General features: G+C 45.8%; 1 protein-coding gene across 1 annotated transcript in view; it reads right to left on the reverse strand.

Annotated features, from left to right (window-relative positions):
* The window catches only part of CCDC146 (coiled-coil domain containing 146), a 221,081-nt gene that overhangs the window by 120,223 nt on the left and 75,247 nt on the right, over window positions 1–25,611 (reverse strand). Inside the window, exons 3-4 of the mRNA XM_030216395.1 lie at window positions 15,969–16,051; window positions 2,001–2,210 (exon numbers count right to left, since the gene is read on the reverse strand). Of these exons, the coding sequence (XP_030072255.1) occupies window positions 2,001–2,210; window positions 15,969–16,051 (293 nt within the window). The remainder of the gene's footprint in view (window positions 1–2,000; window positions 2,211–15,968; window positions 16,052–25,611) is intronic.

Genomic DNA, 25,611 nt, shown 5'->3' on the forward strand with positions numbered 1-25,611 from the left:
CCAACCTCTTTATGATTTTTACCTGTACTTAAAAAAGCCAGCCCTTGTGCAAAAACTCCTGAAGATTATTGACCTACTACTACTACTACTACTATTTAACATTTCTAGAGCGCTACAAAGTGTACGCAGCGCTGTACAAACACAGAAGAAAGACAGTCCCTGCTCAAAGAGCTTACAATCTAATAGACAAAAAGTAAAGCATTTAAATTTAAAATATTTAAGCAGTCAAGCACAAGAGAACAGTCACAGAAGGACAGAAGATGTTGAAGGGTGGTCAGTGTGATTAGGTGTAACTCTGGTTGGAGTAGTGGGAGAAGGTGATAGGAGATATACTATAGGATGTCATTCTGAGGCCAGGCTAAGTCTAAAGCAGGAGAAGGTATTCTCTGCAGCCTATCTGTGAGATGGAAAATGCTCTCTGAAGCTGCTGCTATAAGTTGTTAGTTTTCTCTCCCTGAAAGAGATCCTGATTCCAGTCTCCCAATTCCCAGCAAGGTAATTGAAAGGGTACTTTTCTTTTTCTTTTTGTAGCACCGGTGTTTACCTGGCGGTAATCGGGCAGTGCCGTGCGCTGCCCAGTTAATGCCGGATTAGCATGGGAGCCCTTACCGCCACCTCAATGGGTGGTGGTAAGTGCTTCCCCCCCCCCCCCAAAATGGCAATTTCTAAAAAAACCCCAGCCTTTTACCTGCTGCGGTAAAAGGGGGCCTCAGAGCACATCAAAAACACACGCTGATGCCAGCACAGCCCCCTTTTGCTGCAGCTTAGTAAAAGGACCCTCAGTGCCAGTAACTAGATACTTATTTATAGACAGGTGCCTGCAGTGCATATCTGAGCCTAATTCTGCCCGTGGTGGTCAGCGCTGCTAAAAAACACTGACTGCCATGGGCTGAATATTGGCAGGGATAAGTATAACTAATATTAAGAACAAACAGGAAAGAGATTCTTAGGCATAAGGTCAAAGGACTCAAAATACAAATCCACCTATGCAACCAGCTTTTCCTACCTAAGCGCACAACTATGGAACATAGTGCCAAAAGCATTAAAAACTACGCTCGACCACCTAAATTTTTGGAAAGCACTAAAGACAGACCTGTTCAGAAGAGCATACCCCACCGACCCAACATAAAAATACCTGGTCACTTGCGACACAATATAATCAAAGACCATAACGGACATTACCTGACTCTTCTTCCCCATTTCCCTCTCTAAGTTCCCCCCAACTGTTCCTACCGGGGGTGTAGCCAGACTTTGGTGGGAGGGGGTTTCACAGCCCGAGTGTGAGGGGGCACATTTTAGCCCCCCCCCCCGGCGCTGCCGACCCCCCCCCCCCCGCTGTCACCGCTGCCGTCACCATCACCAACAACAACTTTGACCCCTGCCCCCCTCCCGCCGCCAACCCTCCCCCGCCACCGCCATCACGTAACTTTGCTGGCGGGAGACCCTAACCCCTGCCAGCCGAGGTCCTTTTCTTCCGGCGTAAGGCTTCATTCTCTTTCTGTGACTCTGACGTCCTGCACAGAACGAAGCCTTGTGCCAGAAGAAGAGGACCTCGGCTGGCAGGGGTTGGGGTCCCCCACCAGCAAAGGTAGGCGACGACGGCGGCGGCAGGGGAGGGGGGTCGAGAGGGTCGGCGGCAGGGGGGGGGATCCAGGGCCAAATCTACGGGGGCCCAGGCCCCCGTGGCCCCACGTAGGTACGCCACTGGTTGCTACCATACATGTACCTCATTATACCACAATATCACTTTGTATTCATTCATACCATGTATTTGTTCAGACTGTAATCGGCTAACGCCGTTAACGGTTATATGCAAGCCACATTGAGCCTGCAAAAGGTGGGAAAATGTGGGATACAAATGTAACAAATAATAATAATAAAAAAAGATACAATAGAATGGATATGATTAGCACAGGATTTTTAACACACTATCTAAATACCTTCATTACCCTAGGCAGAGAACTGTTACATAATGTTACTTTTTGAAGTCAATTACCTACCGGTTAAGCTTATATTGCATGTTGTGCTCTCTTTCTTTTGCCTGCGCATATTCATTTTGATATTTAAATAGCTGCTTTCTCAAATTGGCGCCTTCTGTTTTAACTACTGCTGGGAAATCATCAGCTTTCTGCAGCTCCCGCCGCTGCTGTTCCAGTTCAATTGTGAAACGTTTAGCGTCTTGCAATAGCTGAATCTCTGAATCTTGTATTCTGTGGGAATATGAAAAGAAAAAAACAGGAAAATGAACCAAAGAAATCAAAGATCAATAGATAAATTAGATAAAATACTCTCACCAAACAGTATATTGTTGGTCAATTGACATGTTACTGCTTGGCGCCAGGTAAGACATTTGTTCTTACTGTATGCAGAGCTGTGTGTGGCTGGGTTCTCTCTCTAATCCCTTCAGTGCCTCTTGATCTCTCACTTTTCTTTCCTCTTGCTAGTACAAAGCCAATATTGCATTACAGAAACTTTGAAAGTGGGTTTATTTAACTGAATAATTTGGTCAAATACTTCGTCCCTTCCATCTCACAGCTAGGATTTTTCCTGTTCTAATCTCAGTGTTTCATTCTCAGAGTTTGTTTTGGAGATACCCTTCTTTCCAGTTTGAAGGATCCTTGAGTCCTCTCTGGGTGACACTCCTCTTTCCTGGTTGAGGAGCTCCCAGGTCTGTCTCATCAAGGGCAGGCACCAATGTGTGCCAACACTTTCAATTTTTTGTTTGGACATGAGCACAAGATGCCATGCTTACTGCAAAATCTTTGTGTGCATGTGTCCGGCACGCTCCTCCCCCATTAGCCTCAAGTGTTCCGCGCATAAAATTTTGCATGTCATTAGCTTTTTGCATGGTGCGGTCTTGTGCTCATGTAGAAGTCACATACATGCTCAACATCGATGTGCAACTCTACCATCAGCCACTCAGTGACAATGTAGTTTACCACCAGTGGCGTTCCTAGGGGGGCTGACACCTGGGGCGGATCGCCGATGCGCCCCACTCCCCCGATGCAGCGTGACCCCCCCCGGCAAAAGGACACCCCAAGGAGAGAGGGGAATTGCTGGATATGGGTGAATGGAGGGGGGCAGGGGAGAGAGGATCATGGATGAACATGGATGGGAGGGCAGGGCAGGGCTCAAGGAGAGAGGGGAATTGCTGGATATGGATGAATGGAGGGGGCAGGGGAGAGAGGATCATGGATGAACATGGATGGGAGGGCAGGGCTCAAGGAGAGAGGGGAATTGCTGGATATGGGTGAATGGAGGGGGGCAGGGGAGAGAGGAGCAGGGATGGGAGGGCAGGGCCCAGGGAGAGAGGGGAATTGCTGGATATGGATAAATGGAGGGGGCAGGGGAGAGAGGAGCATGGATGAACATGGATGGGAGGGCAGGGCTCAGGGAGAGAGGGGAATTGCTGGATATGGATAAATGGAGGGGGCAGGGGAGAGAGAATCATGGATGGGAGGGCAGGGCCCAGGGAGAGAGGGGAATTGCTGGATATGGATGAATGGAGGGGGCAGGGGAGAGAGGAGCATGGATAGGAGGACTGGGCCCAGGGAGAGAGGAGAAATTGCTGGACATAGAGGGGAGGGGAGGGGAGGGAAGAGAGAGGAAGGAGTTGAGATGAGGGAAAAGGAAAAGAGGAGAAAAACTGCACATGGATGGAGAAAATAGGCAGAAGCTGGATCCACTGGACAGTCAAGTCTGCGGAGGACCCAGCTTTTACTTACGGATGTAGGACAAGAATGAAGAAGAAAGGCGGAAGTAAAGAAATAAATGGAAAGGAAGCCCTGGAAACGGAGTTAAGAGGACAGATAGCAGCAGAATCGATACTGGGCCAGCATGATCAGAAAAACAAAGTCACAAGACAACAAAGGTAGAAAAGATCGTTTTATTTTCATTTATAGTGTTTGGAATATGTCCACTTTGAGAATCAGGTGCTCAACATTAAAAGTTTATATTTATTTACTTATTTATGGCATTTTATCCCACATTAAACATGAATTAGGGTGTTTTGTGGCTGTACATGAGAATTGTGATATTATGATCCCTTGTTTCATATTGTTGACGGTCTGCATTTTCCGTATGGGTGGTATATTGGTGTATTAGGTTCTGCCCAGTGTAATATTTATGGTACAGTAAGGTTCTGAGTGTGTTTTTGCACAAAGTTGTGCATAGTGTTTTGCAGTTGAGCGATTGTGGTTAGTATATGCTTTAAGCAGCCACTTTATTCTTTGACATATGATACATATCTAATATCTAAATGTAATAAAAGGTATTAATTGTGACTTTTATTTTTATTTTTTTTTCGGTGTGTTATCAGACAATTATGGATTTAAGCTCCACCCCTGGCCCCACCCCTAACCCCACCCCCTTTAGCCTCCCCAAACAGTTGGGCCACCGACCGCCTGTGGACAGAGAAATACCCAGTGTACCTGAATGCAACTCACCTTGAGCTACTACTGAAAAGGTGTGAGCAAAATAAAAAATAAATTCAAATCCAAATGCCAGAGAATAAAGTGGCAAAGAAAATTAAACAGTGCAAGGTTCAGTAGATATATATATAGGTCTCTTAGGCAACTGAATTAAAGTGGATTTTGAAAAAAGTGTCAATAGCTGATACCTGGCTGCATCTTTAGAAAGGCCTGCAGTTCATCTGCCCCCTCTTTCTCTCTTTCACATTCCACTTTCCCACAGCCGGTCTGCTTCTCTCTCATGCACATATCTTCCCCTTCCGCTTCCACCTTCAGAGAACTTGTTGATTCTGCTGCCTCATGACATCAACGGGTTCTTCATGAACCTCAAGTTGCTCAAATGTGTCTCAGAGCTCCATGGCTGCACAGTGCAGTTGGAAGGCAACCGGGGTGGTGGTGGGGGGGGGGGGGGGGGGGGGGGGGGGGGGGGGGGGGGGGGGAGATTTTTTAGTGAGGTTTTCTCAGGACTGTAATTTAAAAAGTATATAAAACACCTCTGTATGTCCAGCACCAATGGCTATTAAAACCTCAGGTTAAAGACACCACAAAATGCTACCTTATTCCACAATGGTGCATGATATTAAACAGATTATTTAAAAAACAATGGCAGGATGTACAATATCGTGCTGAATTACAGGAATTTCCCTGATTCGCTTCTTTGGAGGACCTGCTTATGAGCTCAACTTGAAAGATCAACAGCCTCAGTTAGAGGGTCGAGAACTGGGACATAAACCTTGCAGCCAGTGTATATATTGCAGTTATGTCTGGACTACATCCAGGGGTGTATCTGAACTTCAACGGTAGGGGGCACATTTTAGCCCCCCCCTCACTGAAGACGACGACACCACTACCACCCCCCCCCCCCCCGCCTCCACCACCAACACCACCATCACCTCCAACTACTTTAAACCCCCCCTCTCGCCAAAGACGACGACTAAACCACCACCTGGCTCCAACTACTTTGAACCCCCCCTCCCGCCGTCACTCCGCCGTCGCGCCTCACCTCCCTTTGCTGGCGGGGGACCCCAACCCCCGCCAGCCGAAGTCTCCTTCCTTCCTTCCTTCATTTGGGTTTGGTTTCTGACGTCCTGCACGCACGTACAACGTGCAGGACGTCAGACTCACAGAAACAAGTTCTGTTTCTGTGAGTCTGACGTCCTGCACATTGTACATGCATGCAGAAACCAAACCCGAAGAAAGGAAGGAAGGAAGGAGACTTCACCTGGCGGGGGTTGGGGTCTCCCGCCAGCAAAGGGAGGTGAGGCGCAACGACGGAGTAATGGCGGGAGGAGGGGATGTTGAGAGGGTCCACGGGGGCCAGGCCCCTGTGACCCCATAGCAGATACGCCCCTGACTACATCACAGGTGTTCATTCCAGATCAACAAATTTTTTTATTTAAAACATGTATCAGATTGTAATACCTCACAGGTTATTTACTATGTGAAATGTCCTGGCAATAAATATTATAGAGGCCACATGAAGAGAAAAATCAAACAACGAGAGACCTTCGAATGAGTGTGACTCACTCCTAATGAGGAGACTTGGCTTTTCTGATGTAAACTTAGTAGTGGACAGCCTCTAAGAATACGGGCAGTAAGCGAAGCCAGAAATGTATGTCTCTCCAGACTCCTAAGGTCCTTGTTACAGAAACCTGCAAAATTGTTATGAGTTCATGGAGCTCAGCAAGTCTATGAACAGCTTAATGTTCCCTTTTCAGCTTTCAGTTTCAACTTCATCTTTCAGCTGCAGCTCAAAGTTCTGGTTTCAGTGTCAGCATGTTGGGCCTCCTCCGACTGTGAAACTGCAGCTTGCTTGTATCCATGAGTACTGGTATACTTGTGGAACTTGACTGTATGCCATAAGTGGAGCAACACTGGACTAGATGCAGCAAGGGGAAAGCACAGACAGTGGCGTTCCTGGGGGGGCTGGCACCCGGGGCGGATCGCCGATGCGCCCCGCCCTCCGGGTGCAGCATCCCTCCCCGATGCAGCGCGGACCCCCCCGGCGAAAGGACCCCCCCGCGAAGGAACCCCCCCCCCGCCGGGTGCACGCCGCTGCGGGGGGGGGGGGTGCCGCGCGCGCCTGCCCTCCATTGGTCCCTGCTTCTTCTCTGCCACGGAACAGGAAGTAACCTGTTCCGGGGCAGAGAAGAAGCATGGACCAACGGAGGACAGGCACACGCGGCACCCCCCCCAGCGGCATGCACCCGGGGCGGAGCGCCCCCACCGCCCCCCTCCTAGGAATGCCACTGAGCACAGATATGATAGAGACAAACGTGTCTGAAGAGCTAAAGGTAAAAAAAATTAGAGGAGTGAAATATAACAGAGGGCTACAGAGTAACCCTAGTAGCGCTCTAGAAATGTTAAGTAGTAGTAGTAGTAGTTTGAAAGAGAGTGACAACTTTGCAGCAGTGGCGTAGCCAAGGGTGGGCCTAGGCCAACCCACTTTGGGCTCAGGCCCACTCAGTAGCAGCACACCTATGATGTGGCTGGCAGGGATCCCCAAGCCCCACCAGCCGAAAATTCCCAACAGCTGTACCTCCTGCATACCTTGTAAATGAGCAGTGACTGATACATACTGCTCGCACCAGCCGTACAGCCTTCCCTCTGATGGATTCTCGCCTATGTGGAAACAGGAAATTGCATCGGAGGGAAGGCTGTGGGGCCAACATGAGCAGTGTGTATTAGTTGCTGCTTGCTGCCGGTGAAAATCTGCTATTTAGGGAAGGCAAATGGGACTTGATATACCGCCTTTCTGAAGTTTTTGCAACTACATTCAAAGCGGTTTACATATATTCAGGTACTTATTTTGTACCAGGAGGGTTAAGTGACTTGCCCAGAGTCACAAGGAGCTGCAGTGGGAATCGAACTCAGTTCCCCAGGATCAAATTCCACTGCACTAACCACTACGCTACTCTACTCCACTCCACTCCACTATTTAAAAGGTATGCAGGGGAGGGGGGACGTTTGAGAGACCATACAGCATGCAGGCGAGAGAGGGAGAGATCACATCACTTGTGGGATAAGGCGGAGTTCTTCTGCCCACCCATCTTGGGCCCAGGCCCACCCAAAATTGGGTGTCTGGCTATGCCCCTGCTTTGCAGCAGAGAACCAGTAAAAGAACTCACTGAGGGGGCAAACAGGAGCTACTTGGCAAGACTAGGTGTTACGCCATGCATGGCTTTAGGGGGAAAAGATGATCAGATGATCAAAAACTAAAATACTAAAAAAGGAAACTTGTTTACAAGGTAAAATTGTACAACAGAGAGATTAACCCTCCCTGCTTTTAATCAGGAAATCTTAAAGCCACATCCTGTTTCTGCCTGAAAACATGTTCTGTATTTCAAGAATTTATGTTTCTAAATTTGCTTTCACTTTACTACTAAATGTCAGCTTGTTAAACATGTACACATATGCTCTGAATGTCAGGTCATATTTGCATCATTTAGTAATTCACTACTACATTGTTACCCTTTCTGTTACTACTTAAGTAAAATCATAACGCAATAACCAAAATATGAAGTTATCCAGATTATAGCTGACATGATTTGGTTTGGGTTTGCTGCCCTAAAAATTGTGTTTTGATTTTAAAATTGACAGTGAGTAAACATTTCTTTTTGTTTTACTGTTAGATTTTTGACACACAATTAAAGGTGAAACATAAAGCTGGAGGGCAGTTAAAGACTCTCCCAGTTATTATATTTATTTATTAGGATTAATTTACCACCTTTTTGAAAGAATTCACTCAAGGCAGTGTACAGTAAGAATAAATCAATCAATCATAAACAATAGACAATTATAGCAGTAAAAATATTAAAATAACATCAACACAATACATAATAGAACATTTTAATAGACAGCGTAGGGTCTATTTGGAGAACCCACTGGTTGGAGGTTACAAGGGTCCACTTTTCGTGAAAAAATTTTAGCTTCCCCCCAACCGGCAAGTCATCTGGAACAGACACTACTGCAGCTATGCTCTGCTGGAGCCAGTCAAAAACCCATCCCCTGTTTTGACTAGGGAGCACGCTGTTGACGAGAACGAGTGCCTGGGGCTGAGCCCAAACAGACTGGCGAGAAGAGGAGGCATACCTACACCTCTGAGAGAAATAAGGACCCTGCCTTGATTTGCCAAAAGATCTCCTAGATGTGGAGGCAGATGCAGAAGGTGTCCAACGGGAGAGAGAAGAGATGGTATCAGTATGTTTCTTGATCTGGTCTGTGTCCTCTTCAAACTTCTCTCCAAAAAGCCCCCCCCCCCCCCCCCCGCATGGGGCATCCGCCAACATCTGCTGAACCAACTGTTCCAAGCACGCAGCCATGAGAGTCTGCGCATTGCTATACTTGGGGCAGAGATCCTGGATGCCACATCAAAAGTGTCATAAGTGCCCCAGCCAAGAACTTTCGACCCGCCTCCTGCTGCTTGGCCAACTGGTGAAGTGACTCAGCCTGCTCTGGTGGGAGAGAGTCAGCTAAGTCATGCATCTTGCTCACTGAGTCTCGCAAGTAAATGCTCATGAAGAGCTGGTAAGACTGGATACGTGACACGAGCATAGAGGCCTGGAACATCTTCCTCCCAAAAGAATCCAAAGTTCTAGCTTCTCTGCCTGGGGGTGCCGAGGCATAGTCTCTATAACTCCTGGCTCTTTTGAGAGTGGATTCCACCACCATGAAATTATGAGGCAACTAAGGCTTATCAAAGCCAGGTGTGCTGTGGATCCGGTACATGGTATCGATCTTCTTGGGCATGACTGGGACCGACAAAGGGGACTCCCAATTCCGAACGAGGACTTCCTGGAGTACTCCATGAAGAGGGACAGTCACAGCCTCCCTAGAAGGAGACGTGTAGCCCAGGACCTCGAGCATCTTGGCCCTGGGCTTGTCCTCCACTTCCAAAGGAAATGGAATAGCCACAGCCATTTTCTTGACAAAAGAAGGGAATGAAAGGCTCTCTGGAAGAGACTTTCTATTTTGAGGTGGAGGGGAGGGTTCAGAGGCAATTCCATAGGACTCTTCTGAGAAAAAGTACCTTGGATCTTCCTCTGAATCCCATGAGCGCGAAACACATGTCGGCACTGCTTCCCCATTGAATTCTTACTGAAAAAAGATTAGTGAATTCATATCAGTACAATTAAAAAAAATTTGAATAATTTATAAAAAAATATAGTGATGAAGATTTTTTTCAAATAAAAAATTGGACTGATGAAGATCTTGATGCATGTAGACTCCCTTAAGTATATATGGGATACGCATCACAACACTGATGGTCCATATCCAATGAATATATTTAGTTAAGCTTCTCCTACTAACCTACAAATGCACTCAATCTGCAGCCCCTCCTTACCTCTCTACCTTCATCTCCCCTTACGTTCCTACCTGTAACCTCCGCTCTCAAGACAAATCCCTCCTCTCAGTACCCTTCTCCACCACCGCCCACTACAGGCTCCGCCCTTTCTGCCTCGCCTCACCCCATGCTTGGAATAAACTCCCTGAGCCCATACGCCAGGCCCCCTCCCTGCCCATCTTCAAATCCTTGCTCAAAGCCCACCTCTTCAATGTCGCCTTCGGCACCTAACCACTACACCTCTATTCAGGAAATCTTGACTGCCCCAACTTGACATTTCGTCCTTTAGATTGTAAGCTCCTTCAAGCAGGGACTGTCCTTCTTTGTTAAACTGTACAGCGCTGCGTAACCCTAGTAGCGCTCTAGAAATGTTAAGTAGTAGTAGTAGTAGTTATGCCTTATAGTTGATGGGATTTCTGTATTTATTGAAATTTTTTCCCCGCAACTTTTGATTATGGTTTATAAACCTATGCCTACTATATATGCAGTATTAGTGCATGGCCATTAATGAAAAAAAAAAAAAAAACCCCCCCACAAAAAGGCTATTTTTATGACTTCAGTAAAAATGTTTTTACCGCACAGAAAAAAAACATGTAAGGCAGTGCTAAGGTCACTTTTACCGCAGCTTAGTAAAAGCGCCCCAAATTTCCCAGTTTAAGTGTATACACATATTTCATAACGAATGTATGTAAATGCTGACTCCTCCCAACCCGCACCCTGAGGACACATCTGCATGGCGTGGATAAACGTCTGCATATACAAGCTGCATAATGGCAGTTCTATAACAAATCAATTTATGTGCCAACTGTGCACATAAATGTATAGACACCGTTTGTTTCTCCAAAAGACACAGTCAGATTATGCAGAGATGCGTAGTTGCTGCTTTATGCCTGCAAATTAGCATCCATATTTTTGTTGATTGATTCAAAGCACTGTCCCTGCTTTGGATTGGATTATATACCAATTCATAGGACTCCTGATGAAAGCTTGAGAGCCGAAACAGGGCCTGTGTTGGGTCCATCTACAAGGGTCCACCCATGAAGTGTATGTGTTTTCAGACTTGGGTCACATGTTCTGGAAGTGTCCAGGAATCTTGGAGTTCTGGAGACAGATTTGTAGCCATGTGTCTGGTCTGTGGGGGATCGTTTGGCACCGATGGCCGCTGCTGTTGTTTGATAAGTTTCATCTGTCACAGCTCATGCCCAAGGGGTTAAAACTATTTCTTAAAAAGACAGTCCTTATCGGTAAAAAGGCCATCCTTCACGTGTTGATAACCACGGACTATCCAACACTTTCACAGTGGCGATCCAGGATGATTTTGCTTTGTTCCTTGGAGCGTAGGGATGTGGGTGATCTGGCCTCACCTAGGGGCGATGAGTTTTGTCGTACTTGGGCCCCGTTTTGGGACTCCCTGACAGCGGTGGCAAGGAGCAGAATCCTAAATTTGTAGAATATGGCATGGCACGGGATAAGAGGGGGGAGGGAAGAAGGAGGGAAGGGGGGAGTTTATTTTAAATCTATTTTATTGACGATAATAATAATACAGCCAATACGAAGGCACATATACATTGTCATCATAAAACCATAACAATCTTTTGATATTTCCTTAACGTCAATACCTTTTAATTTCCTCCCCCCCTCTCTGATTATTAACAATTCCCTTCCTCTTTGTCCACTGAAAATGACACTCATGTATAGTTAGCACATATACATCAGCACTTCAATATGAGGCTAGCCTCACCCATACAAATTTAGCCACCTAACACAAATCATTCCAACTTGGAGCACTCTTCCCCCCTCCCCCCCCTCCCATTCCATATAATCCTGAAGGGGGGAGTTTAGATTGGTCATGTTGTGCAAATGTGTAGTGGCGCCTGTTATTCTGTAATAGTGATGTTGGTTTTAAGAGCCTTATAGGGTCCATTGTTAGTGGTATGAGAAAGGGGTGGGGGGAGGGAGTTCCAGTTGGGGAGGGGGAAGACGGGGGTAGGGGAGGGTGTTTGGGGGGATAAAATAAAAAAAGTGTTACTGATGGTTGTAGATAATTTGTGACTACCAAGTGTTCTCAGAATATTGATGTTATTGGCATAGTTTATGCTTTATTGTTGTATATGCATTTTCACCATCAATAAAAAGATTGAAAATAATAAAAAAAAGTTTATGCAATTCTATTTGGGACTAAGAATATGCCAATAAAGTCCTATCTTAACCCATCCTGGAACAGATTACTTATTTGGCCGCTTCCACTCATTTTGTCTGTTCAGAGTACTAAGCCACTGTCCTCTTTTCCTCCTCCCCAGTGGCGTAGCCAAGGGTGGGCTTGGGTGGGCCCAGGCCCACCCACTTTGGGTTCAGGCCCACCCAGTAGCAGCATACATATCATGTGGCTGGCAGGGATCCCCAAGCCCCACCAGTTGAAAACTCCCAACAAGTGTCCCTCCTGCATACCTTTTAAGTAGCAGATCTTCGCCTGCAGTGAGCAGTGACATACATACTGCTTGCAATGGCCCCACAGCCTTCCCTCTGATGTATTTCTGCCTAGGCGGAAACAGGAAGTTGCATCAGAGGGAAGGGTGTGGGGCCAACATGAGCAGTGTGTATTAGTTGTTGCTCGCTGCTGGTGAAAATCTGCTATTTAAAAGATATACGGGAGAGGGGGGATGTTTGAGAGACCATATGGCATGCAGGCGAGAGAAGGAGATACCAAATCACCTGTGGGATGGGGCAAGGTTCTTCTGCCCACCCATCTTAGGCCCAGGCCCACCCAAAATTGGGTGTCTGGCTACGCCCCTGCTCCTCCCCCTCCAAAAAAACCCCAATGCCCATGCTATGTGCCTTCATAAAATTGCCTTCCTGAAAGCTGGCACACAAAATACATTTTCTCCAAGGTAGGAGTAACGCTGTACTTGTATGTGCTGGAAAGCGCAGATTCTGTAACAGCAATTGCGTACACGACAGCTGTTATTGAATACTAGCGTAAGTCTGCTTTTACGCACCTAACTTTAGGCGCAAGCACTTATGTCAGCCAAATGTAGGCAGTTAGGGGCGTAAATGCAAGTATTCTATAAACCGTGCACATAACTGCTAGGTCAAGCCCCGCCGAGGCTCTCCTAGGTCCACACCCTTTTGCAGTTGCGCACTCTGGAATTTGTATGTGTGTGTTACAGAATACTGACTAGGGTCAATTATGGTTGCAACTACTAATTACTGCCAATTAGTGGCAATTAATACCTATTATTCCAAATGATTGGTTGTTAATGGCAATTAGCACCTCGTCAGCTAAACTACATGTGTAACTGACCCTATTCTACAAATTGTGCACACTGATCGCAAAGCTGATTGTGCGATTTTATGGAGGCAATTTCTAGTCATTTTCACCCATGTATGTCCACAGACAAATGTAAATGGTCTCTTATAAAATTCTGACTCACGTAAAAGTTTGGGCTTTGACACGATGGAGTGTATTTTGCCAGTAGGTATGTACAGGGGCAGAGTATGGGCAGGCCATGCATGTACAAATGATAAAATATGCTAATCAATTCCCACTTCAGGCACAGGCAGCTCCTTGTGACTCTGGGCAAGTCACTTAACCCTCCATTGCCCCATGTAAGCCGCATTGAGCCTGCCATGAGTGGGAAAGCGTGGGGTACAAATGTAACAAAAATAAAATAGATACTATTGGAGATTCTACATGGAATGTTGCTACTATTGGAGATTCTACATGGAATGTTGCTATTCCACTAGCAACATTCCATGTAGAAGGCTGCGCAGGCTTCTGTTTCTGTGAGTCTGACATCCTGCACGTACGTGCAGGACGTCAGACTCACAGAAGCAGAAGCCTGCGCGGCCACATTGGTGATCTGCAAGGGCCGACTTCTACATGGAATGTTGCTAGTGGAATAGCAACATTCCATGTAGAATCTCAAATAGTAGCAACAGTGGAGGAGTGGCCTAGTGGTTAGGGTGGTGGACTTTGGTCCTGGGGAACTGAGTTTGATTCCTGGCACAGGCAGCTCCTTGTGACTCTGGGCAAGTCACTTAACCCTCCATTGCCCCATGTAAGCCGCACTGAGCCTGCCATGAGTGGGAAAGCGCAGGGTACAAATGTAACAAAAATAAAATAGATACTATTGGAGATTCTACGTGGAATGTTGCTACTATTGGAGATTCTACATGGAATGTTGCTACTATTGGAGATTCTACATGGAATGTTGCTATTCCACTAGCAACATTCCATGTAAAAGGCTGCGCAGGCTTCTGTTTCTGTGAGTCTGACGTCCTGCACGTACGTGCAGGACGTCAGACTCACAGAAGCAGAAGCCTGCGCGGCCACATTGGTGATCTGCAAGGGCCGACTTCTACATGGAATGTTGCTAGTGGAATAACAACATTCCATGTAGAATCTCAAATAGTAGCAACAGTGGAGGAGTGGCCTAGTGGTTAGGGTGGTGGACTTTAGTCCTGAGGAACTGAGTTTGATTCCTGGCACAGGCAGCTCCTTGTGACTCTGGGCAAGTCACTTAACCCTCCATTGCCCCATGTAAGCCGCACTGAGCCTGCCATGAGTGGGAAAGCGCAGGGTACAAATGTAACAAAAATAAAATAGATACTATTGGAGATTCTACGTGGAATGTTGCTACTATTGGAGATTCTACATGGAATGTTGCTATTCCACTAGCAATATTCCATGTAGAAGGCTGCGCAGGCTTCTGTTTCTGTGAGTCTGACATCCTGCACGTATGTGCAGGACGTCAGACTCACAGAAGCAGAAGCCTGCGCGACCACATTGGTGATCTGCAAGGGCCGACTTCTACATGGAATGTTGCTAGTGGAATAGCAACATTCCATGTAGAATCTCAAATAGTAGCAACAGTGGAGGAGTGGCCTAGTGGTTAGGGTGGTGGACTTTGGTCCTGAGGAACTGAGTTTGATTCCCACTTCAGGCACAGGCAGTTCCTTGTGACTCTGGGCAAGTCAGTTAACCCTCCATTGCCCCATGTAAGCCGCATTGAGCCTGCCATGAGTGGGAAAGTGCGGGGTACAAATGTAACAAAAAAAATATCTATGTGCATACTTAAAAATTACAGGCATGGACATTTATACCTGCTCCACAGCAGTGTAAGTGACCGTATTTACAATGCAGACATGATTTCTGCCACTTATGCTGGAATTTTATAAAATAAGTAGACGTCTACTTGTCTTTAAAAAACTGACTTCAAACCGGCAACTGAAAACAGGGTTACTGTAGTCACCCCTTATAAGTTTATGTGCTGCATGATTTCTGTGCATAAAACACAGTCTGCCTGATATTTAAAACTATTTAACTGGCCAGGAATGGCTCCTGGCTGGTTAAATGGCACTTAACCAGCTCTCCATCGATATTTAGTGGGAGATAGCCTGTTATCTCCCACTGAATATTGCCCGTTAGTGGTTAGCTGATAGCTGGTTATATCGCGTGATATAGCAGGCTATCAGTCGATATTCAGTGCATTGCCTGCTATGTTTGGCGGCCAAATTAGGCCGCAAAAATAGCTAGAATATCTTTGGCTGGTTTAAACTTAACTGGCCAGTGCTAAAAATCAGGTTGGCCAGTTAAATTTAAACCGGCCAAAAGCACCCAGATATTCAGTGCTGGTCAGTGGAAATGACCCGGCATTGAATATATGGGCTCAGCGCTGACCACGGGAGGCAGCCCGGCTACCTCCCAGGTCTGAATATCGGCCCCAATGTCACCTGTGGAAACATCTTTTAAAATTACCCTAATGGAGAGTCATTTTATAACTCTAGGTAGGAAATGCATCTGTTTATAAAGGCAGCATAGGTGTCAGTGTTGTCTTTATAAAATAGCCTCCCTGGAAGCTCCTGCACAAGGTTACACTGCTCCAAGGCAGGTGTGACATTCGGTGTGTATGTGCTGGTACAAATTGCACATATTTTACAAAATATACACATAAGTGCCAGTTCCAATTCCGTTCCATCCAGTTTCCGCCCTTGGGAATTGCCTACACATCTATCATATATGAGCAGATGTCAACTTTTATGCACGTATACCTGTGAGGGATTTTATAAGTGCATATCGCTGCTATTGCCTTTGTCTCTACTCAACAACGGGAAAAAAAGCAAGATATGATAATCATCAGTAACGAACATCGTACCTTTTTAATGTGTCATGCAGCAGGGTGTACTTTGCCTTTAACTTTGCCACTTTGGTTCCAGGGAGTTTTCCAGTAGAAAACAACTAATGAAAAAAAGAATGGATACCACAGTAAATTCATTTCTGATTTATCTTCAATGTTTTAAAAACTTATCAGACTAATTTTCAAAGGCATTTATGCGGTCAGCAGCAGATGGCCTCTGCATAAGGGCTTTTTTTGATTTCCCAGCATGGCGAGAACATAGCCAAATTCTATTTATGGCGCCTAAATAATCAGTGCCAAAAAAAATGCCCTTAGCACGTTTCTATAAGAAGTATGCGTTCTTTATAGATTGGTGCTTAGCGCAAAACTGCACCTAAATGTAAGCGTCCGGAATTAGGCCGGCTATGAGCAGGCCTAAATGCAGGCCCCTATATTTAGGTGTAATGCTAGATTTATGCAGACAAATCCAGGGAAGGCCCCCCCCCCCCCCCCAGAATACATAGTAACATAGTAGATGACGGCAGAAAAAGACCTGCATGGTCCATCTAGTCTGCCCAAGATAAACTCATATCTTGAATTTGTACCTGTCTTTTTCAGGGCACAGACCGTATAAGTCTGCCCAGCAGTATTTCCCGCCTCCCAACCACCAGTCCCGTCTCCCATCACCGGCTCTGGCACAGACCATATAAGTCTGCCCTCCTCTATCCTCGCCTCCCAACCACCAACCCCTCTTCCCCCCACCTGCTCCGCCACCCAATTTCAGCTAAGCTTCTGAGGATCCATTCCTGCTGCACAGGATTCCTTTATGCATATCCCACGCATGTTTGAATTCCGTTACTGTTTTCATCTCCACCACCTCCCGCGGGAGGGCATTCCAAGCATCCACCACCCTCTCCGTGAAAAAATACTTCCTGACATCTTTCCTGAGTCTGCCCCCCTTCAATCTCATTTCATGTCCTCTCGTTCTACCGCCTTCCCATCTCCGGAAAAGATTTTTTTGCGGATTAATACCTTTCAAGTATTTGAACGTCTGTATCAAATGACCCTAACAACGCTCCCATACAGTTACATGTGATTGAAGTTAGGTGCACATCGGATGTGCGCGTAACATCATAGGCATCTTTTCACTAATTCCCACTTAAGCTCAATTAGTGCTGATAATCGGTTGTTACCACCCAATTATCAGCATTGATCGACTCATTATTCAATTAAGTTGCGAGCGTAAATTGGGCGCGCACCCAATTTAACATGTGCAACTCTAGGCGCCATACACAGAATTTGGGGGCTAGTGTGCACTTGTAATGATATGTGTTTGCCAACAGATTAAAATAAACATGAACTTGGAAATTTTGGGGGTGCCAACCCTAGTGGTAAGTACGAATATTACCACAGTTTAGTACAGGGGCCCCCTAAGTGTTGCTGTTCAGTGATGACTGGAATTCCTTCCTCCATGTGGGCTGTGAATATTGCCTTTGCCTCATGCTCAGCCCCAGCTTCCCATACATCAAATCTGTCCTGGAGGCAGTAGAAAAAGTTGTGAAAACAATCAGCGTCTCCTACAAACCAGGGGCTGCAAAACAATAGCTGTGACATGCAAATATACTCCAGATCACCCAGCTGCACAACATAAATGAGCACACAAGTTCTGCTCTCTTCCAGCCCTTTGATGTGCTTTCCAGCAAACATTAAACTTAGTTGCCTCTTTATTAATGGCCCTCTTTTTTCCCCCCACTATACTTGACTTCTTATAGTTTTACAAGAATTATTTTGTCCAATAATTTGTTCAGTGCATGACCAAGACATCATTTTGGAAGCGAGAGTGTGCAACCTTTATTATGGCTATAAACCCCTGATTTCATTCTGCTGTTACTGTACCAGTAGTGTGAAGCCTGCGTGCATTTCTGATAAGTACCTCTCTGATGTACTCTGGTTTAGAATGGTGTGAGCTTTCAAGACTTAAGCATTGATATTTCCTTAAGGATGAAATACAAATCTAAGTTTGGCCTGTTGGCAACTGGCCATTAAAACAAGAGCACCCAAATCACCCTCTAACCTCTAAATACTACCCTGACTGCAGTGTTTCCTACTGCCTGAAAAGTTTAAAGTTGAAACTTGATCCACAATTGAATAGGGAGCCAGCCTAAACTACACAGTAATGGGGCCTCATTAGCTTTTTTCGTGTGCTCATGCCATAAAAATCACCCTGGCTCCTTAAAGACTCAGAGGGACTTTAAGTAGGGTTACCATATTTGCCCTAAGAAAGAGGACACCTGTCACACCCCCACCACACCCCCTGTCACACCCAGAGCTTTGATCCCAGCACTTTGAACACAGCCTCCAGTACACCACAAGTCTGATTTGCTCAAATGATGGTATTTCTATCAAGTTTGGACTAGCTGAGGTCAAGGCAGCTCCTTGTGACTCTGGGCAAGTCACTTAACCCTCCATTGCCCCACGTAAGCCGCATTGAGCCTGCCATGAGTGGGAAAGCGCAGGGTACAAATGTAACAAAAATAAAATAGATACTACTGGAGATTCTACATGGAATGTTGCTACTATTGGAGATTCTACATGGAATGTTGCTATTCCACTAGCAACATTCCATGTAGAAGGCTGCGCAGGCTTCTGTTTCTCTGAGTCTGATGTCCTGCACGTATGTGCAGGACGTCAGACTCACAGAAGCAGAAGCCTGCACGGCCACATTGGTGATCTGCAAGGGCCAACTTCTAGTGGAATAGCAACATTCCATGTAGAATCTCAAATAGTAGCAACAGTGGAGGAGTGGCCTAGTGGTTAGGGTGGTGGACTTTGGTCCTGGGGAACTGAGGAACTGAGTTCGATTCCCACTTCAGGCACAGGCAGCTCCTTGTGACTCTGGGCAAGTCACTTAACCCTCCATTGCCCCATGTAAGCTGCATTGAGCCTGCCATGAGTGGGAAAGCGCAGGGTACAAATGTAACAAAAATCAAATAGATACTATTGGAGATTCTACATGGAATGTTGCAACTATTGGAGATTCTACAGGGAATGTTGCTACTATTGGAGATTCTACATGGAATGTTGCTATTCCACTAGCAACATTCCATGTAGAAGGCTGCGCAGGCTTCTGTTTCTGTGAGTCTGACGTGCAGGACGTAAGACTCACAGAAGCAGAAGCCTGCGCGGCCACATTGGTGATCTGCAAGGGCCGACTTCTACATGGAATGTTGCTAGTGGAATAGCAACATTCCATGTAGAATCTCATATAGTAGCAACAGTGGAGGAGTGGCCTAGTGGTTAGGGTGGTGGACTTTGGTCCTGGGGAACTGAGGAACTGAGTTTGATTCCCACTTCAGGCACAGGCAGCTCCTTGTGACTCTGGGCATGTCACTTAACCCTCCATTGCCCCATGTAAGCCGCATTGAGCCTGCCATGAGTGGGAAAGCGCAGGGTACAAATGTAACAAAAATAAAATAGATACTATTGGAGATTCTACATGGAATGTTGCTATTCCACTAGCAACATTCCATGTAGAAGGCTGCGCAGGCTTCTGTTTCTGTGAGTCTGATGTCCTGTACGTATGTGCAGGATGTCAGACTCACAGAAGCAGAAGCCTGCATGGCCACATTGGTGATCTGCAAGGGCCGACTTCTAGTGGAATAGCAACATTCCATGAAGAATCTCAAATAGTAGCAACAGTGGAGGAGTGGCCTAGTGGTTAGGGTGGTGGACTTTGGTCCTGAGGAACTGAGTTTGATTCCCACTTCAGGCACAGGCAGCTCCTTGTGACTCTGGGCAAGTTACTTAACCCTCAATTGCCCCATGTAAGCCGCATTGAGCCTGCCATGAGTGGGAAAACGTGGGGTACAAATGTAACTTTAAAAAAATGCTCTAACAGATTGGTAAATTCTCAGTGTTGAAGTAATAACTAGAGAGACTAGTTTGTTAAGCATTTTTAAAAACCAGCATTAATATTTTAAAGGCGTTTCTTTGCTCAATCGGCAGCCAGTGAAGCTCCTTCAAAATTGGAGTAATATGACAAGATTGTGGAGAACCAAAAACAACTTGTGCTACAGAATTCTGTGCGATTTGCAAAGCTTTCAACTGATTCTTGTTCAAACCCATCAATAAACCATTGCAAAAGTCAAAAAACATGGCAACACCATGCTTTGTACAATCAAGCTAAAGTTGGAAACACTTAAAAAATCTTGAAGTCTTCTCACAGTTTTTAATGTTAAAAAGACTTGTTTAACCTACTACTACTACTATTTAGCATTTCTATAGCGCTACAAGGCATACGCAGCGCTGCACAAACATAGAAGAAAGACAGTCCCTGCTCAAAGAGCTTACAATCTAATAGACAAAAATAAAGCAAACAAATCAATTAATGTGTAGAGGAAAGAGGAGAGGAGGGTAGATGGAGGCGAGTGGATACAAGTGGTTACGAGTCAAAAGCAATGTTAAAGAGGTGGGCTTTCAGTCTAGATTTAAAGGTGGCCAAGGATGGGGGCAAGACGTAGGGGCTCAGGAAGTTTATTCCAGGCGTAGGGTGCAGTCTTATAGAGAGAGAAGGATCAATTACCATCCCCAGGTTTCCAATAGTATTAACAATTGAAATGTTGACATCATTAATCACAAACTCTGAAGGCACATCACCACTTAAATGACTAGAAAGTAGAATAATTTGAGTTTTTGCCATATTGAGCTACTATACAACCATTGCTTAACTGCATTTATACAAAGCCTCAGCATTTGCAAGCAGTGGCATACCGAGGGTGGGGCGGTGGGGGCGGTCCACCCTGGGTGCAAGCTGCAAAGGAGTGTAGGGAGCGTGGCTGTTGGCTCCACTGTGCCAGCTTGCATCACCTAATGTTATAAGCACACATTAAAGTACATCAAACTGCGTTTTACGTGCAAAAATGGTTTATAAACCTTCTATGATGGCAGTTTTGTAAGAAACTACTTAACCCATGCAGCAGGTATGGGCATAATAAGATGCATTAATGCACATGTTCCCTTTAAGTATTACCCCATAGAAAGTACACTCACACATTTACTCCTGGCGTTTAGTACTCACACATTTCCCAGTTTATTTTGAATGCATATTTTATACAATTTCTGTATAATCACTAATCCCCTTCCCAGTCTTGCCCCAGCAATATTTAAGATCTCAGATTCACTTGTGTGGATACAGGCTGTAAGCACACTGCTTTACATACATGTACTACAGGCCATATCTGTGCAGAAAACATGGTTTCTCCTGTGGCAATTCCTTTAAAAAGGAGCCCCTAAGAGAGCAGGGAATAACCAGGTCTTCAATTTTGTTCTACAGCTGAGATCATTTAATTCAGCCCTGATCTGTATTGGAACAATTCCATGGCAAAGCATATGATGAGGCAAATGCTAGCTCTTAGGCTTTCGAATTTCCTATTCTGATGGGACCTATAAAAGATTGACCTGGCTCAAACTTATCATGAGCCCTGGAGTACAAATCGAAGCTATTCATTACGTACTGGGGGTCAATCTGTCGTATGGCTCTAAAATGGAGAGTAATACATTTTGATCCATAATTCAACAGGGAGTCATTTGGTTCAAAAGATCTTGTTCACACTGAAATTATTGTGTAGACTGAGATATATTCTGGAAGGCCTTTATTTTCAAATTATTATTCAGGTGATTATTCTTACATCTTTGGATTATTGTAATATCTGTTGATTAGGGTTGCCCAATAAACAATTACGAACACTTCAAGTATTACAAAATGTAGCAGCTAAAAAGATTTTCAAAGGTAAAAGGTTTGAGCATGCAACCCTTTTATACTTGAATTGCATTGGTTGCCTGTGCAAGCTAGGATTGAATTTAAAGTGTTGACTTTTATCTTTAAAATTTTATATGGACTGATTCCTGAGTATTTAACGGTCTGAAGCCATCGCACCTCTTACGATCATCGGAGAAATTGTTATTAGCCCCTCCATCTCATATGTGTTGCTGGTTAGCAAGCATCCAAAAAGGTACATTATATGGAAGAGCTTCTGAACTTTGGAATAATCTGCAGTACGACCTAAGAAATATTTCATACTATCCCCCGGATTCTATATATTGTAACTTGAGTTGCGTGCACAAATCCGGTCATATTCTGGACTTGTGTGCGCAACTTAATTAGCTTAACGTGCCAATCAGCGCTAATAATTGAACTTAACAAGCAATTATTGACACTAATTGGCATGATTTAGAATTTAAGTGCACAAATGTCTAAGCGTATTATATAAAAACCCCCTTCACCCCGATCCAATTCCCTGGTGGTCCAACGGACACTGCACCCCCTTTGTGCCTCCCAACACAATTCCCTGATGGTTTGGTGGATCCCGGACCCCCATGCCTCCTGACCCTCAACACAATTACCCCGCAACCTCCGCACCTTCCGCCACCCCCTCAGCACTCCTCTGCCTCCCACCCCCTTGAAACAATTCCCTGATGGTTCAGTGGACCCTCACCGCCCCCCTCACCGCCCCCTCAGGGTCCCCCCCCCCCCCCACTCTCTAAAGGAGATTTACCCTGGTGGTGTAGTAAGCCCCTGCCCTCCCCTCCCTTGCCTGTACCTTAAAAAAGTTGGAAGCAGGAGCAACACCTCCTCCCTCCTGCCTCAGGTGTCACCTCTTTCAAAATGGAAGTGCCCAGCCCCTTTCCCGTGGATTCTGGAATGCACCAGGCAGGGGCTGAACACTGCCATTTTGGAAGACGTGGCACCTGAGGCAGGAGGGAGGAGGTGTTGCTCCTGCCTTCCTGCCTCCAATTTTTTTAAAGTACAGGCAGGGGAGGGGGGTCACTAGACCACCAGGGTAAATCTCTGCTGGGGGGACCGGGAAGAGGCAGTGTGGAAGGGGGCGGCCCGGGTCCACTGGACTACCAGGGAATTGTTTTGAGTGGGTTGGGAGGCAGGGGGCACTGGAGGGTCAGGAGTGTGCTTTGGGGTGGGGGTCAGGAAGGGTGGGGTTGCAGGGTCCACAGGACCACCAGGGAATTGTTTCAGGGGGTTCGGGAGGTGTGGGAGGATGTTGTGGGGGTTAGTAGGCAGTCCACTGAACCACTAGAGATTTTTATGCAAGATGTTAAATGCATTTGACAGCTTTGAGTCGCAAACAGCAACCGATGCACAAAGGGGGATCCGTGCATCTCATCTGCATGAGATCCCCCTTTCTGCACTGGTCACCATTTGCGACTCGGTAAGTTTTACCGAGGTAGCCATATTTTACGACTGCCTTTGTGCATCGGGCCCTTAGTCTGGTTGGTTATCTAGTTAGCGGTTTGAGTATATCCACTAATTAGAGGGCACTGCTGTTGTATGCTGAAATCAGATATTCAGTGCTGGTCAATATCCAGATACTAGCACTGAATATTTGGCGTAATTTTAACTGCAGTGGTCAGTGCCTTAAAAAATGCTGCCCACCATGGGCTGAATATCGACCCCTGGGTTTTGACCATTTAATGCAAATTTGCTTGTCAACAACTAATTGGCCATGTGACTTGTACACTTGTTGACATAAACTTGGAATAGAATTCTTTGTTTAGGGGGACCATTAGCTGAAAATCATCAGATCTGTACTGTGATTAGTTATTCCACTGATACAAACTGAGTAAGGTCTACTTGACACAAAAGAGGAAATCCAACTCATTAATTCTTACATCTAAATATTTTTGCTACAGAACTAAGTGATCAACAAGAATAAATACACATGAAAGACTTGTGAAAGCAAGAGCATACTATCATCGTCCATCTGGAAAAGATATATTCGGTCAAAGAAACCAGAGCAGTTTCTGTACTATAGTCCAGATGAAAACTAGTCTGGAATTGATCAAGTCATCGATTCATTCATAAAGGAGGGCATCTGAAAAGTATCGGACTATCCGTCTTCTCCAGGAATGTAGCCAAAAAAATATATGTCAGTATAGCCACCCTCTCAGGCATTGGTCTGTATAGAAGGTATCCAAGGGGGAGATCACTCTCCTTAGCTCCAGGGTCCTCAAAGGGCAGGAGGAAGGAAGATTCACTTGAAGGTCCCACAATTGTAGAAAGCTTTAGACAGTAGCTGCCTCTCCAACTCTCCAAGCTCTCTTCACTCATCAAAATGAGGTCATGTCCAGTCCCCCTAATGGGATAATTTTTGGCAACAGCAGTCAGCAGTTTAAACAAAAGCTGCATCATTTTAAGTGAATATATTCAGCCCTACTAAATACTATATGTGTGCAGGCACATTTTAGATAGATCATGCGTGTGAGTAAATCAATGTGGAAGTGCAAACGTTTAGATTAGTAACATTATTTTAGAAAAGCAGATCTGCACTTGTTGATCATGTGAACAGTGGCGTACCAAGGGGGGGGGGGCGGTGGGGGCGGTCCACCCCGGGTGCACGCCGCTGGGGGGTGCCACGGCGCGCGCCTGTGGGCTCCGACTTTGCGAACTTCGCTCGTTCGCTGCAGCTCCCTCTGCCCCGGAACAGGTTACTTCCTGTTCCGGGGCAGAGGGAGCTGCAGCGAACGAGCGAAGTTTGCGAAGTCGGAGCCCACAGGTGCGCGCCGCGGCACCCCCCCCCAGCAGCGTGCACCCAGGGGGTGTCATTTCGCCGGGGGGGGGGGAATGTGTAATTTCGCAGGCGGTGGGGGGCACGCTGCACCAGGGGGGAGGCGAATCGGCGATCTGCCCCGGGTGCCATCCACGCTAGGAACGCCATTGCATGTGAACAACACTTACAGAGCTAGTAGTCTTTTCCCTCCTGGATGTTCCCTCTAAAAACAAAATACCATATATTACCTGAAAATAGCAGCAGTCCTGTCCCTCAGTAAGACCAATGATAAATACAACATTACAAGAACTGCTCCCCGCCTCCCCCCAGTATATACCAGGAGCAAAATCATTTGCCAACCCCTGCTTTAAACCAACTAATAGATGTAACCTGAGTTGCACACAGTGAAGGTAGTGTTAAAACAGGCAGAAAAGTGTAGGTGGAGAAGATGCCTATTTTTAGCTTATTTTATAAACACACAAGTGCCGGCTTAAATCATGCCTAGATCGGTGGTTCCCAACCCTGATCCTGCAGGCAGACCAGCCAGTCAGGTTTTTGGGCTATCCACAACGAATATTAATGACAGGGATTTGCATGCAGTGGAGGCAGTGTATGCAAAGATCTCTCATGAATATTCATTGTGGATAGCCCAAAAACCTGACTGGCTGGGGTGCCTCCAGGATTAGATTTGGGAACCACCGGCCTAGATCATAGGTGCTAACATATATGCCCGGATAGGAGTGGCTGTAAATTTTAGCACATAAAGTACATATATACACATGTATTTTGTAAATGGTTTTTGAAAATGGATCTTGCAACTGTTCTATAAATAAGCCACCTGCTGCTCAATAGCAAAGAAGGACCTAGAAGCACAATATTTGCTTAAACTGAGAAGTAAAAGAAATCACTGAATATCGGCGGATACCCAGTTAGGTGCTATTTATTTATTTATTTTATTTATTGCATTTGTATCCCACATTTTCCCACCTCTTTGCAGGCTCAATGTGGCTTACAATACATCACGAACAGTGGAAATGAGAAGAGAATAGACATTTGGTGTTACAGAAGGATTTTGGGTTGAATGGTAATGGAATACATGATAGTAATATAATATAAGGCAT

Source organism: Microcaecilia unicolor, chromosome 10 (genome assembly GCF_901765095.1).
Source record: "Microcaecilia unicolor chromosome 10, aMicUni1.1, whole genome shotgun sequence".
Lineage (NCBI taxonomy): Eukaryota > Metazoa > Chordata > Amphibia > Gymnophiona > Siphonopidae > Microcaecilia > Microcaecilia unicolor.